Source organism: Mizuhopecten yessoensis, unplaced genomic scaffold (assembly GCF_002113885.1).
Source record: "Mizuhopecten yessoensis strain PY_sf001 unplaced genomic scaffold, ASM211388v2 scaffold673, whole genome shotgun sequence".
In the NCBI taxonomy this organism is placed as follows: Eukaryota; Metazoa; Mollusca; class Bivalvia; order Pectinida; family Pectinidae; genus Mizuhopecten; species Mizuhopecten yessoensis.
Window position 1 is genome coordinate 281,318 of NW_018403664.1, and position 15,096 is coordinate 296,413.

A 15,096-nucleotide genomic window follows, 5' to 3' on the forward strand; every position below is an offset into this window, starting at 1 on the left:
GAACAGGGTCTTTTGAACGAATTTTAATCATAAATACTGATATTTTGCCTGTAGCTTTATTTTAGATCACTTTTAAGGTTACAAGTGTGAGTTTTATACCAGGTGAGCGATGCAGGCCCATTGGGCCTCTTGTTGAGAAGTGGTTTGAAGATTTTACGACATTTGACCCCTGTGACCTTGAAAGTGGGTCAAGGTCATTCATTTGAACAAACTTGGTAACCCTTCATCCCAGCATGCTAAAGGCCCAATATCAGTACCCTGGGCCGTTTGGTTATTGAGAAGTGGTTTGAAGATATTACGACATTTGACCCCTGTCACCTTGAAAGTGGGTCAAGGTCATTCATTTGAACAAACTTGGTAGCCCTTCATCCCAGCATGCTACATGCCCAATATCAGTACCCTTGTCCATTTCGTTATTAAGAAGTTATTTGAAGATTTTAAGACATTTGACCCCTGTGACCTTGAAAGTGGGTCAAGGTCATTCATTTGAACAAACTTGGTAGCCCTTCATCCCAGCATGCTACAGGCCCAATTTCAGTACCCTGGGCCTTTGGGTTATTGAGAAGAAGTTGTTTAAGAAAGCCAGGCGGACAGACGAACGCCGGACGCTGCATAAGCTCACTTGGCCCTTAATTCGGGCCAGATGAGCTAATAAGTACAGTATGTTACACAGCTGGGACCCTGTACTAAACTGAATAAGTACAGTATGCTACACAGCTGGGACCCTGTACTAACCTGAATAAGGACAGTATACCTATTTAACAGATCTAGTATGGACCTTGAAATAATATTAGTTAAAACAGTACATTAAACAGCTCGGATGCTGTCACAGTAAGTAGCCACAGCCCTCCAATAACTGGCTCTTTTTGCTTCTTTTGTAAAGTAACCAGCCCCCACACAATTGGGGCCTTTAGCTAATTCATATGTATTGGTAAAGAACCACACTCCTCACAAACACTGGGACTTTCTAGAAATAACAGTAAGTGTTCCTTAATAAAGACTGTGTATTCATGTCTGTACAGATACATGTATATATACTGCCGGGGTAACTATATTTTCATTAATTTTACATTAATATATGTGACTTGCCCTAGGAAGGGCATTCATTCTTGAGATACATTGATACCTTATAATCCATGAACTGATATACCTTGGTAATCATGTAATTCTTTCTTTTTAAGGTTCCTATGAAAATGTTGCTGTGACTATAAATAAATCACAAACTGTTCCTTTAAACCAGTTAGCACAGGTCATACAGAAAACTCCACAGTTGATGCAAATCAACATGGCTGCCTCCCCACAGGTACTGTATGTTTGTAACCTATTGTTCATACCAATATTCTCAATCTTGTGTTTTAGAGACTTCAAATATCACTTTTCTGTAATATTTGCAGCATTGAAGAGTCTTTATTGCTGCTGCATATGACATTCCTGAAATAGCTTAAGGTCACCTAAATGTTTGCTTCTTACAATACGTGGTCTCACATTATGTAAGGCAAGAGGAGACATGCAAAAATGACACTTTATAGCCCTTTAAATGCAATTTTTTTTGTTAGTGTTTTTATAAGAATTTGCAGCAGAAATTTAAATATAAAGGTATGATAATGTTGCCCTAACGTGTTGTGTACTGTATGTAATCTAGATTTGTGTATCACTATGTATGTTGTAGTATTTGAAAGAAATAAAGACTGCCCTGATGGAGAGCGCATTGAATGTAAACCCACAACAGGAGGGAACCTCTCTGTTTATAAACTTGCCAAAGTAAGTGTTTTGAGGAATATATCACCTGATCCTGTTATAGAATAAAAGATTAGTATAATTTCTTGTCAATGACCCTTTTTGAATTAATTCAGAATACATTTCTATAGAACAGACTTGGGAGGACAGAATGGCTATGATTTGGTTCAGCTATAGCAGGGGTATTTTCCGCAGCTGTGTTATTCTGGTAATACAAAGAATCTGATATAGTCAAGCCATCAGCATTTCTGAAAAGATACATTTCTGGGTAATCTTGAAACGCAACTTCAACACAGTGCAACCTTTTAATCACATGTAAATGTGAAAAGTACTCTTAATTAATTCAAAGTTGCAACAATATATACATCCTGTGACAACTGGTTTACACAGACACATTGTTCAAATAGTTTGTAACCTTTGATGTCATAAATACCTGTTATGTGTAAACTCGGACAATATCTACTGAGCATGGTAAAACTATTTCAATTTCAGAGTGACAAGAGAACACAGAGAAACTTTAGCAAGCAATGCTCAAAGATTATATAATGATGCCAAACAACAGATGAACCAATTTCAAAATAAACAATTGAGAAAAGCAAAAACCAGTCAAGACAAGGAAATGGAGGTTGATGTAAGTACAAAAGTTAATGAGGAAGGAATGGAGTTAAAGAAGCAGGTGTGGCAAGGGTTGATGAGGAAGGAACGGAGATAGAGAGCCAGATGTGACAAAGGTTGATGAGGAGGGAACGGAGATAGAGAGTCAGGTGTGGCAAATGTTGATGAGGAGGGAACGGAGATAGAGAGCCAGGTGTGACAAAGGTTGATGAGGAGGGAACAGAGATAGAGAGTCGGGTGTGACAAAGGTTGATGAGGAGGGAACGGAGATAGAGAGTCAGGTGTGGCAAGGGTTGATGAGGAGAGAACGGAGATAGAGAGTCAGGTGTGACAAAAGTTGATGAGGAGGGAACGGGGATAGAGAGTCAGGTGTGTCAAAGGTTGATGAGGAGGGAACGGAGATAGAGAGCCATGTGTGGCAAGGGTTGGTAAGGATGGAACGGAGATTGAGAGTCAGGTGTGGCAAGGGATGATGAGGATGGAACGGAGATAGAGAGTCAGGTGTGAAAAAGGTTGATGAGGAGAAAACGGAGATAGAGAGTCAGGTGTGGCAAGGGTTGATAAGGATGGAACGGAGATTGAGAGTCAGGTGTGGCAAGGGTTGATGAGGAGGGAACAGAGATAGAGAGTCAGGTGTGACAAAGGTTGATGAGGAGGGAACGGAGATAGAGAGTCAGGTGTGGCAAGGGTTGATGAGGAGGGAAACAGAGATAGAGAGTCAGGTGTGACAAAGGTTGATGAGGAGGGAACGGAGATAGAGATTCAGGTGTGGCAAGGGTTGGTAAGAAGGAAATTGTGTTTATTTAACCATGTAGGGTCTGGAGGACAGGTAAGTAAGTGTTTAGAAGATATAATCAGGATATTTACACAGTGTATTGCAATTGCGTTCTTTATTCTTTACAGATTAGAAAACTTTATGAGACATATATAAAGAAATCAGAAGAAATAATGAAAAGGAAACAGAAGGAGCTGACTGGGTAAACCTGCCATACACTCAAAGAGACAGTTTAAGCTCTTGTTACACACTTATAAGGATTGAGTAAAAGATATCTGAATTGGAAAAAAAGACTTGCTTATTTTTTCTGTGCAATAACTTCCCTACTTATTGGTTGAATTAAAAGTATCAATTTATGATTCACATACAGCTACAATATAGCGATTTACACAATCTTTTGATCTTTTGTCATTTTAATAAATACCTATTTCTTGTGAGTTATTTCTCCGTATACTATACATCCAAAAAGAACTAAATCAAAACATTTCCAATTTTTAAGAAACATTTTCTGACATGTCTGCTCTTAGTTCAATTCTCCATACTAGAATGTTTAAAGTAAATCTAAACAATTGCCAACCTCTAAAACATGTTCTCCAAGCAGAGAATATGAATTCCATTCATTTGCTTGTTGACATAATAGTTTTTCATAGCATAGCAGGTCTACCTGCGTTAGCCCCTATTAGTGGATGCATGAGAGATTATAAGACTGTTTCATGCCCAGGGGTTTTCAAATTTTGTAAAACCGAAGGTTTGGCTAGACTTTTGCATCAATTTGAAAATTCAAAGGGTGCCAATTCCTGTCTTAGTCATTTTCAACAGATTACCTTCAAACTTTACAGGAAGGTTAATTTCTATAAAATTTCTGACGAGATTATTAGCTCACCAGGTCTGAAGGACCAAGTTGAGCTTATGCCATACCGTGGCGTCCGTCCATCGTCTGTACGTCAACAATTCCTTCAAACGACTTTTTCTTAACCACTGATTGGAATTTAACTAAATTTGACTGGTAGCATCCCTAGGTGGTGGGGATTCAAAATTGTGCAAATGGTGGGGCTGAGGGGCGGGGCCAAAAATGGTTATTTGGCCATATTGCTTTAAGCCACTTCTTCTCTGATCAAAGAGATGGTTATCAACCATATTTGACTGGAATCATCCCAAGGTGGTGGAGATTCAAAATTGTACAAACGGTGGGGCTGACCCCCCCCCCAGGGGGCTGAAGGGCAGGACCAAAAGGGGGCAGTATTGCTATAAACAACTTCTTCTGTAGAACTATGTCATGGATATCAATAATATTTGGTCGGAAGTATTCGTGGGAGGCGGGGATTCAAAATTGTACAAATGGTGGGGCGGAACCCTGCGCTAAGGGATGGGGCCAGAAAAAGCTTATTACTTGGAAATAGTTAAGATCCCCACTGTATAACCATACAAACAATTGCTGAGTATAAAGAGAAGAATGCACATTTGCTTCCAGGATGCCCCTGGAGTCTGGCCCCTCCCTTTGAGATATAGTACCTGGGTCATAACTTTGAAACGGTTCAGATCCCCACCCCAAAACTATATATATACAAATGCTGAGCATAAAGAGACGAGTGCAGACATGATATGAGAATTGATCCTGGGGTCTGACCACAACCCTAGGGACCTAATTTTCTGAGTCACAGCTTGGAAACAGTTGAGATTCCCACCCCATAACCAAACATAAAATTGCTGGGCATAAAAAATCTTAAACAAATATGCTACAAGGATTGGCCTTGGGGTCTGGCCTATTCCCTTGGATCTCATTTGGAGAATATTTTGCCATGATTGGTTAGATATCCAAGTGAGCAATACAGGCCCTCTGGGCGTCTTGTTAACCATTGTTATCTGACAGTAATTTCAGGTGTTGCGCCCCTGTGGGCCCACAGTGTCCGCTTTATATCTCCAGTAATTTCAACGGGTAAATTTCAAACATCATAGGAAAGTTAATTATCATAAAATTCAATAACCAGCATTATCAGACCATAATTGACAGAGTAATGCCCTTTTATTCAATTGCTGAAACAGTGTCTGGTCCATGACTCTAGTTCTTTTCAACAATTTAATTTCAAACTTCATAGGATGGTTAATTACCATGAAAGCATGGAGGAGTTTAATAACCACCATTGTCCGACAGTAATTTAATTGGTAAAACGGTGTCTGCACGTTAACTTGATTGATTTTCCATGGATTGAGTATCAACTTCATAGGAAGATTAATTACCATGAGAACTCAGATAATTATGATAATTGTCCTTATCTGACTAATTTATTGAATTATGCCCCTTTATTCCAATGCCAAAATGGTGTCCACTCAATATCTCAAGTAATTTCCAACAGATTAACTTCAAACTTGACAGGAGGTTTAATTACCATGGACAAGTTGGATAACTACCATTATCCTACTGTGATTTACAGACTTATGCCACCTTAAAGTAATCACTATCATCTGACCATATTTACTAGAGTTATTCCCCGTGGTTTCATTCATGCAATACCCCATGCATTCCATGATATTTATTGTTTTCATTGATCTACCATGTGTGTTGAATTATTTCTCCTCTAACATCAACTACTTACAAATATTTCATACATTCAAGGTATGATTGGCGTACACCAAGTATAATGTACGGCTCATGGTAACCTTGTTCTCTCATTCCAATCACCAAAATTAGCTCAGAAATCATAAAAAGGCATCAGAATTTCTAGAAAGGGAGCTAAAAATTATGTCAGTGAAATGGAAAATATAGGTCAGAGATCCACACTTGATATATTGGTGCAGTTCTTTTGATGGATGTTGGGACTTTTAGTACTAAGTGGTAATTAATAAAGCTAAATACAAAGTATAACCAAGGTGTATTGACAGACGTACTGACTCAATAACCAAGGTGTATTGACAGACGTACTTACTCAATAACCAAGGTGTATTGACAGACGTACTGCATACTGACTCAATAACCAAGGTGTATTGACAGACATACTGACTCAATAACCAAGGTGCATTGACAGACATCGTGACTCAATAACCAAGGTGTATTGACAGACGTAATGACTCAATAACCAAGGTGTATTGACAGATGTAATGACTCAATAACCAAGGAGTATTTACAGATGTAATGACTCAATAACCAAGGTGTATTGACAGATGTAATGACTCAATAACCAAGGAGTATTTACAGATGTAATGACTCAATAACCAAGGTGTATTGACAGACGTACAGACTCAATAACCAAGGTGCATTGACAGACGTACTGACTCTTGACAGACGTACTGACTCAATAACCAAGGTGTATTGACAGACATACTGACTCAATAACCAAGGTGCATTGACAGACATAGTGACTCAATAACCAAGGTGTATTGACAGCCGTACTGACTCAATAACCAAGGTGCATTGACAGAAGTACTGACTCAATAACCAAGGTGCATTGACAGAAGTACTGACTCAATAACCAAGGTGCATTGACAGACATAGTGACTCAATAACCAAGGTGTATTGACAGCCGTACTGACTCAATAACCAAGGTGTATTGACAGATGTACTGACTCAATAACCAAGGTGTATTGACAGATGTACTGACTCAATAACCAAGGTGTATTGACAGACATACTGACTCAATAACCAAGGTGCATTGACAGACATAGTGACTCAATAACCAAGGTGTATTGACAGCCGTACTGACTCAATAACCAAGGTGCATTGACAGACATACTGACTCAATAACCAAGGTGTATTGACAGACGTCCTGCATACTGACTCAATAACCAAGGTGTATTGACAGACATACTGACTCAATAACCAAGGTGCATTGACAGACATAGTGACTCAATAACCAAGGTGTATTGACAGCCGTACTGACTCAATAACCAAGGTGCATTGACAGACATAGTGACTCAATAACCAAGGTGTATTGACAGCCGTACTGACTCAATAACCAAGGTGCATTGACAGACATAGTGACTCAATAACCAAGGTGCATTGACAGACGTAATAACTCAATAACCAAGGTTATTGACAGACGTACTGGCTCAATAACCAAGGAGTATTGACAGACGTACTGACTCAATAACCTAGGTGCATTGACAGACGTACTGACTCAATAACCAAGGTACATTGACAGACGTAAAGACTCAATAACCAAAGTTATTGACAGACGTACTGACTCAATGACAAAGGAGCAATGACAGACGTACTGACTCAATAACCAAGGTGCATTGACAGAAGTACTGACTCAATAACCAAGGTGCATTGACAGACATAGTCACTCAATAACCAAGGTGCATTGACAGACGTACTGCATACTGACTCAATAACCAAGGTGTATTGACAGACATACTGACTCAATAACCAAGGTGTATTGACAGACATACTGACTCAATAACCAAGGTGCATTGACAGACATCGTGACTCAATAACCAAGGTGTATTGACAGACGTAATGACTCAATAACCAAGGTGTATTGACAGATGTAATGACTCAATAACCAAGGTGTATTTACAGATGTAATGACTCAATAACCAAGGTGTATTGACAGACGTACTGACTCAATAACCTAGGTGTATTGACAGACGTACTGCATACTGACACAATAACCAAGGTGCATTGACAGACGTACTGACTCAATAACCAAGGTGCATTGACAGACGGACTAAATTAAAAAACCAAGGTGCATTGACTGACATACTGACTCAATAGCCAAGGTGCATTGACAGACATATTGACTCAATAACCAATGTGCATTGACAGACGTAATGACACAATAACCAAGGGGCATTGACAGATGTACTGACGCAATAACCAAGGTGCATTGGCAGACGTACTAAATTAAATAACCAAGGTGCATTGCCAGACGTACTAAATTAAATAACCAAGGTGCATTGGCAGACGTACTGACTCAAGAACCAAGGTGCATTGACAGAAGTACTGACTCAATAACCAAGGTGCATTGACAGACGTACTAAATTAAAAAACCAAGGTGCATTGACAGACGTACTGATTCAATAACCAAGGTGCATTGACAGACGTACTGACTCGATAACCAAGGTGTATTGACAGATGTACTACCTCAATAACCAAGGTTATTGACAGACGTACTGTCTCAATAACCAAGGTTATTGACAGACGTACTCAATTAAAAAACCAAGGGGCATTGACAGAAGGACTGACTCAATAACCATGGTGTATTGACAGACGTCCTGCATACTGACACAATAACCAAGGTGCACTGACAGACGTACTGAATCAATAACCAAGGTGGATTGACAGACGAACTGCATACTGACACAATAACCAAGGTGCCTTGACAGACGTACTGGCTCAATAACCAAGGAGCATTGACAGACGTAGTGACTCAATAACCAAGGGGCATTGACAGAAGGACTGACTCAATAACCAAGGTGTATTGACAGACGTAATGACTCAATTTCTCGACATGTTTCAGTACTTATGCAAGTAGCAGTTTCATAATTTGCATTTCACTTAACTTTTATATACATTATGTATAAATAATCCATGTTTTGATACTTGAATTCATGATGGATCTTTAAGGTCAACTTATTTGAAAATTATTATTCAAAATATAAGTCATATTAGGTGGTTTCTTAGTCTCCTTGGGTTTATCATATTAAATGTTTTATTGTTTTCTCTTATATAAATATTAAATAATTTGTTATTGTATTTTGCAATTACTGCAAAATCAAAAAGTCACAAAAACATTTTTAAATACCGATACTTAAATAATTTATTTTTATCACAATTCATTCAACATCGTCAAATATTCATCATGAAAATGTAATATGAATCAAAATCTCGAAAAACTAAGATGGTCACCTTCTTACCAAAGATACCTGTGACTTATCACAATAATTTCATTTATGTTCTCTGTCTTTAAAAGTATCAGTGCCACAGACATGCAGAGTTGATTGCAGTAGACCTATATGTACCAGTACAGGCACCACATTCCTGTACATGCTGTGTAAACAACCTCAGTCTTCACACACATGTACAACTTTCTAGAATCCAGCCTCACTAATATCATGAGCTATGTTAACTTGTGCACCCTCACAATTTTCAGAGGATAAAAGTTATGTGAATTGTCTTTATCACAAAGTTGATTCCCTCTGGTGTGAATGAAGATGTGTACTCAGCAAGTTTTCTGTCTTGCAGTTGTCATCCGCCATGTAGTGTTGATATAAATATTATCCTGTCATTTTCCTTGATGGAATAATCAAGTTCTCCCTGTAATACAATATACATTTTACGATGTAGCTCAGTCAAGCAGGAAACCAACACTGTCTGCCTATAGATAATGCAGTATATGTCTCGACATCTGTTGTTTTTCTTTCTTATCATAAAAAATACTTCTACTAGTTTGTTCTGCTAGTATATGCAATAATGCAAGTTGACAATTACATGACTAATAGATGGGTATAAATTTTCTTTCCACAATATCTTATCACTATTTTCGTATGATTTTGAACCGAGTTAACCTACTTTGTAATAATACTCTTATTTGCTGTTGCACCAAGTATAAATTTAGATGTGATGTTTTCATTGTGATATCACAATTTCAATCACAGACAAATATGTCTCGCTCAAGCAAATTCTTAGCATTAATATTGATAATTGAATTTTATTTAAGAACAGTAATATTGATAACAATGTGACAGTACAATATTTCGCATTTCATATTTAGGAGTCAAGAAAATTTTGGACATTATCTTCAAATAATACTTGTGAAAATAACATGATATACATTTTTCTGATGAATGGTGCCAGAAAAACACTGAAATACAACTTTAGATAGGATGTTTCAGAACCTTAATGAAAGAAAAAAAAAAAAAATCAACACCCATTTCTGGTTCTCGGAAAACACAACAATGCCAATTGCAAAATAGTACTTTGCAATAACCTTGAATTAAAAAGTACAATGTAAGTATCAAGTATTACCATTAGTTCCCAATCTGAATCATTGATCAACACCAGTATCCCTGGACGCCTGAGGACCAAGAAATAACAGAATTAGGCATTTAACTTTGAAAAGCAAAACTCAACAAGATGCCCAATTGGTCTACATAATGCTCTTCTTTTAATCAATTTACATACTTTTTGGCCAACACGACTCATATCTGAGACCTTCAAAGTGCCAGGGTCAAGGTAACAAGAATTCTTATGCTTCGATTGCTGGCTAAAGTAATCATTACACCGTTACTTACAGTATTTCAATCCTGTGAATTTCAAAGTTGGTAAAGCTCTTGAACCTATCAAATTTATTTACATTTATGTGTTAGGCCAAACTGTATAGCCCTTCCCAAATTACAAGCCAAATATCATGACCCTAATCCTCATGTTTATATATAGAGATGTTCAAATTATTTTAACATGTCTGATGCAAATAAAGTTGAAAGTATGTCAAGGTCATTAATTGCACTTTACAAATTGAGACGGAGATAACCCTGATTTTTTCTCTCGGTAGCAATATATGTATTTGTGCTGTGTACAATACCCACACTGTGTTTCCCTGCATGAAAAGTTCTGGTCGCTCCTTTAGCATGGTCTCTCTCATCCATGGCAATAGTGATCCTATCGTCCCTGTGATCATACACAATAGAAATTATATGAACAAAACTCGTAATTTGTACCACATTACAATGAAATTGTACATATAACACTTTTGAAAAAAAAACTACACACGTATAACGATTTTGATTATCATTTAAAGAACCATACTACACTCTCTATCAAGAGAATAGATTTAAATGAAACAAAATTATAGACTAACATCAACTAACATTTTTGAAAATCAAAAATAAAATTTAAGCCTCCACTATTGTATTACATCACAGATGAATGTCTGAAATGTAGGAAAGCATAGTTAAACTGTGCCAATCTCCTAATCACCAAGTTTAGGTCAGGATTTTAACCAATCAAAGTGATGAAAGGTGTTGTAATCATCCAGTTAATTAACACTCATTACCGGACGGTATATGACTCGAGCAACTCCTCTGCTGTTTAATTGATGAACAATCTCGGGTGGTTGGGGTCGATAAACAGGGACAATAATGAAAGAGAAAAACAATTATTTCGCACATGTGTGTAGTAAAACTTACAATCTTTTTCGCATACAGGTAGTGTAACTTCATGTTTCTTTGTTTTGTTAAATAACAGCTCTGCACCCCCACTGAAAAAAGTAAGTAATACTTTTTGAAAACATATTGTATACCTTATAAACATAACAGTACAAAATGATCAACATGAATCATATTATTTCATCACATTATTTAACAATCATATTATTTCATCACATTATTTAACAGAGGGATATTGGCACCCACCATTGTTACACATGCAGGTACTAGCCTCGTCTGACAATATAGGTGTATTGACAGACGAGGCTCGTGCCTGTGATTCTTAGATTTCTTTATTAGTTCTATGTAAGTTTGATCTTTCCTCTACATTTTCTATCTGTAAGATTTATAATCTTGTCAGTAGTAAATGCATATTTTGGTAATTTTTCATTAAAATTTCACACTAAACTTTCAAAATATACTTATAACCATGCACAAGAATGGGCCAGGGAGAAATTACATATGAAATATAAACAAAATCATTTACTTCGTGAGAAATTGCAATTAAGTAACTAGAATATAATAATTCAATATGGCTGCCTGATAATCATCTTAAATGTGTTTTCAATTAGTCACAAAATGAAAGATGTATAAATATGAATCAATGGGAACCTAAATATTAAATTTGAGAAAGATCTGTCAATTGCAGACATTGAAATTATATTGGATCCCAGCATGAGTGTCCCTTTGATCTGTTTCTAGGGACTACATAAAAGGACCTACTTAAAGAAGAAAATACAATCAATGTGTACAAGTGTATTATCTGGGATACTATTCCCACTTCTCTCCCTTACAGCTGTTACGTTATATAGTGGTTCTGTTGGCAATGTTAATACGGAAAGGGGTCAAGGGGTCATTTCCGTATTTGTATTCATTATACAAATAAGAAGTGCACACTTTTGTGGTTGGAACGCTTATTTTTTGCAAAATATCCTTCCTAACGATGTGACAGCGTGTTTTCATTTCAACGAGTCTCTTGCGTTGTCAATTTGTAATCCATTTTCTACTATGGTGTGGACCAGTATGAATTAGTATATTGATGGGCCTTCAACAGCCTTACAAACAAATAAATATATCTTTTAAACATGTTATAAGTATTATAATATTCATACCTGAATTCAAGGCAGATTCGAAGTGCCATGCTTATAATAACAACGTGTTTACTCAGTGTTGAAATACTCCACTTCCGGTTAATATAAACTAAAAATAGACCAAAAGCGAAAGTAAGGATTCTCCAGCTCGGCCCCTTTCGTGTACTAAGTGTAACATTTTCCGGTATAAATCCTGGCGGACCTGAAAATGGTTATGCAGGCCTTGCTCTTAAATGATTCATTTTGTTTTAACCTATTATTTTCAACTATTGAATATAATCTATGTTTATATATATATATGTAAAATTATAATCGTGTCCCGGTCGAGGCGCAGAGTGTTTTCTCTATCGTGATGTTGTGCATTCTCGCCTTTACTGAAATATCTTTAACTACTCTCTGGTGATATAACTGAAACTAATCCAGGTCCAGGGTCTGATCCCGATTTGTCTTCTGAATCTTCATGCGTAATATATATAATTGTAGTGAAGAGCTTGAACATACGACATTTGTATTTGTGCATCTTAACGTTCAAAGTTTAAAACACAAGGTCGATGTCCTATTTAGTGAACTATACAATATTTACATCTTATCATCTGTAATATATACGTCTCTGCCGAAACCTGGCTCAGCCCAAACGACGATATCAACGAGCTAAATTTCACTGTGGGGTTTTTTCTGAGCCCTTTTCCTATTTTAGGACTGAATGATTATATAGGTGCACAGAGGCATGGATCGCTTTACTTGTAATATTAAAAAAAATAGACCCATATTTTTTAGTATTACAAGTACAGCTATCCATAGTAGATCTAGAGGAGACCCCTATTTTTTAGTATTACAAGTAAAGCGATCCATAGTAGAGGAGACCCCTATTTTTTAATATTACAAGTAAAGCGATCCATAGTAGAGGAGACCCCTATTTTTTAATATTACAAGTAAAGCGATCCATAGTAGAGGAGACCCCTAGCTATTTTTTAATATTACAAGTAAAGCGATCCATAGTAGAGGAGACCCCTATTTTTTAATATTACAAGTAAAGCGATCCATAGTAGAGGAGACCCCTATTTTTTAATATTACAAGTAAAGCGATCCATAGTAGAGGAGACCCCTATTTTTTAATATTACAAGTAAAGCGATCCATAGTAGAGGAGACCCCTATTTTTTAATATTACAAGTAAAGCGATCCATAGTAGAGGAGACCCCTATTTTTTAATATTACAAGTAAAGCGATCCATAGTAGAGGAGACCCCTATTTTTTAATATTACAAGTAAAGCGATCCATAGTAGAGGAGACCCCTATTTTTTAATATTACAAGTAAAGCGATCCATAGTAGAGGAGACCCCTATTTTTTAATATTACAAGTAAAGCGATCCATAGTAGAGGAGACCCCTATTTTTTAATATTACAAGTAAAGCGATCCATAGTAGAGGAGACCCCTATTTTTTAATATTACAAGTAAAGCGATCCATAGTAGAGGAGACCCCTATTTTTTAATATTACAAGTAAAGCGATCCATAGTAGAGGAGACCCCTATTTTTTAATATTACAAGTAAAGCGATCCATAGTAGAGGAGACCCCTATTTTTTAATATTACAAGTAAAGCGATCCATAGTAGAGGAGACCCCTATTTTTTAATATTACAAGTAAAGCGATCCATAGTAGAGGAGACCCCTATTTTTTAATATTACAAGTAAAGCGATCCATAGTAGAGGAGACCCCTATTTTTTAATATTACAAGTAAAGCGATCCATAGTAGAGGAGACCCCTATTTTTTAATATTACAAGTAAAGCGATCCATAGTAGAGGAGACCCCTATTTTTTAATATTACAAGTAAAGCGATCCATAGTAGAGGAGACCCCTATTTTTTAATATTACAAGTAAAGCGATCCATAGTAGAGGAGACCCCTATTTTTTAATATTACAAGTAAAGCGATCCATAGTAGAGGAGACCCCTATTTTTTAATATTACAAGTAAAGCGATCCATAGTAGAGGAGACCCCTATTTTTTAATATTACAAGTAAAGCGATCCATAGTAGAGGAGACCCCTATTTTTTAATATTACAAGTAAAGCGATCCATAGTAGAGGAGACCCCTATTTTTTAATATTACAAGTAAAGCGATCCATAGTAGAGGAGACCCCTATTTTTTAATATTACAAGTAAAGCGATCCATAGTAGAGGAGACCCCTATTTTTTAATATTACAAGTAAAGCGATCCATAGTAGAGGAGACCCCTATTTTTTAATATTACAAGTAAAGCGATCCATAGTAGAGGAGACCCCTATTTTTTAATATTACAAGTAAAGCGATCCATAGTAGAGGAGACCCCTATTTTTTAATATTACAAGTAAAGCGATCCATAGTAGAGGAGACCCCTATTTTTTAATATTACAAGTAAAGCGATCCATAGTAGAGGAGACCCCTATTTTTTAATATTACAAGTAAAGCGATCCATAGTAGAGGAGACCCCTATTTTTTAATATTACAAGTAAAGCGATCCATAGTAGAGGAGACCCCTATTTTTTAATATTACAAGTAAAGCAATCCATAGTAGAGGAGACCCCTATTTTTTAATATTACAAGTACAGCGATCCAAGCCCCTGTATATAGGTGGTGGCGTTTCCGTTTATGTCAATATCAATATTGACTGCGCGTCAAACTGATGTAGAGGTTCTCGCAGTCGAATGTGTTTGGCTACAGCTTGTCGTAGGAAATAGAAACACTTTTTATGGTACAT

General features: G+C 36.7%; 2 protein-coding genes across 4 annotated transcripts in view; one reads left to right on the top strand and one right to left on the bottom strand.

Moving 5' to 3' along the window:
- LOC110451652 (ribosome-recycling factor, mitochondrial-like) overlaps positions 1 to 3,418 on the top strand; it is an 8,573-nt gene extending 5,155 nt beyond the window's left edge. For all 3 annotated transcript variants that reach the window (XM_021499778.1, XM_021499787.1, XM_021499797.1), the window contains exons 4-7: positions 1,182 to 1,303; positions 1,670 to 1,761; positions 2,230 to 2,368; positions 3,256 to 3,418. In XM_021499778.1, the coding sequence (XP_021355453.1) occupies positions 1,182 to 1,303; positions 1,670 to 1,761; positions 2,230 to 2,368; positions 3,256 to 3,333 (431 nt within the window). In that variant the 3' untranslated portion in view covers positions 3,334 to 3,418. The remainder of the gene's footprint in view (positions 1 to 1,181; positions 1,304 to 1,669; positions 1,762 to 2,229; positions 2,369 to 3,255) is intronic.
- A 5,323-nt stretch (positions 3,419 to 8,741) lies between these two features.
- Positions 8,742 to 12,484, bottom strand: LOC110451575 (ubiquitin-related modifier 1-like). Its single transcript, XM_021499680.1, has 5 exons — positions 12,382 to 12,484; positions 11,252 to 11,322; positions 10,652 to 10,733; positions 10,092 to 10,140; positions 8,742 to 9,380 (listed from the first exon to the last, which is right to left on the bottom strand). The coding sequence occupies exons 1-5, from the start codon at positions 12,408 to 12,410 to the stop codon at positions 9,312 to 9,314; spliced, it is 300 nt and encodes a 99-aa protein (XP_021355355.1). The 5' UTR covers positions 12,411 to 12,484; the 3' UTR covers positions 8,742 to 9,311.
- Positions 12,485 to 15,096: the final 2,612 nt, after the last annotated feature.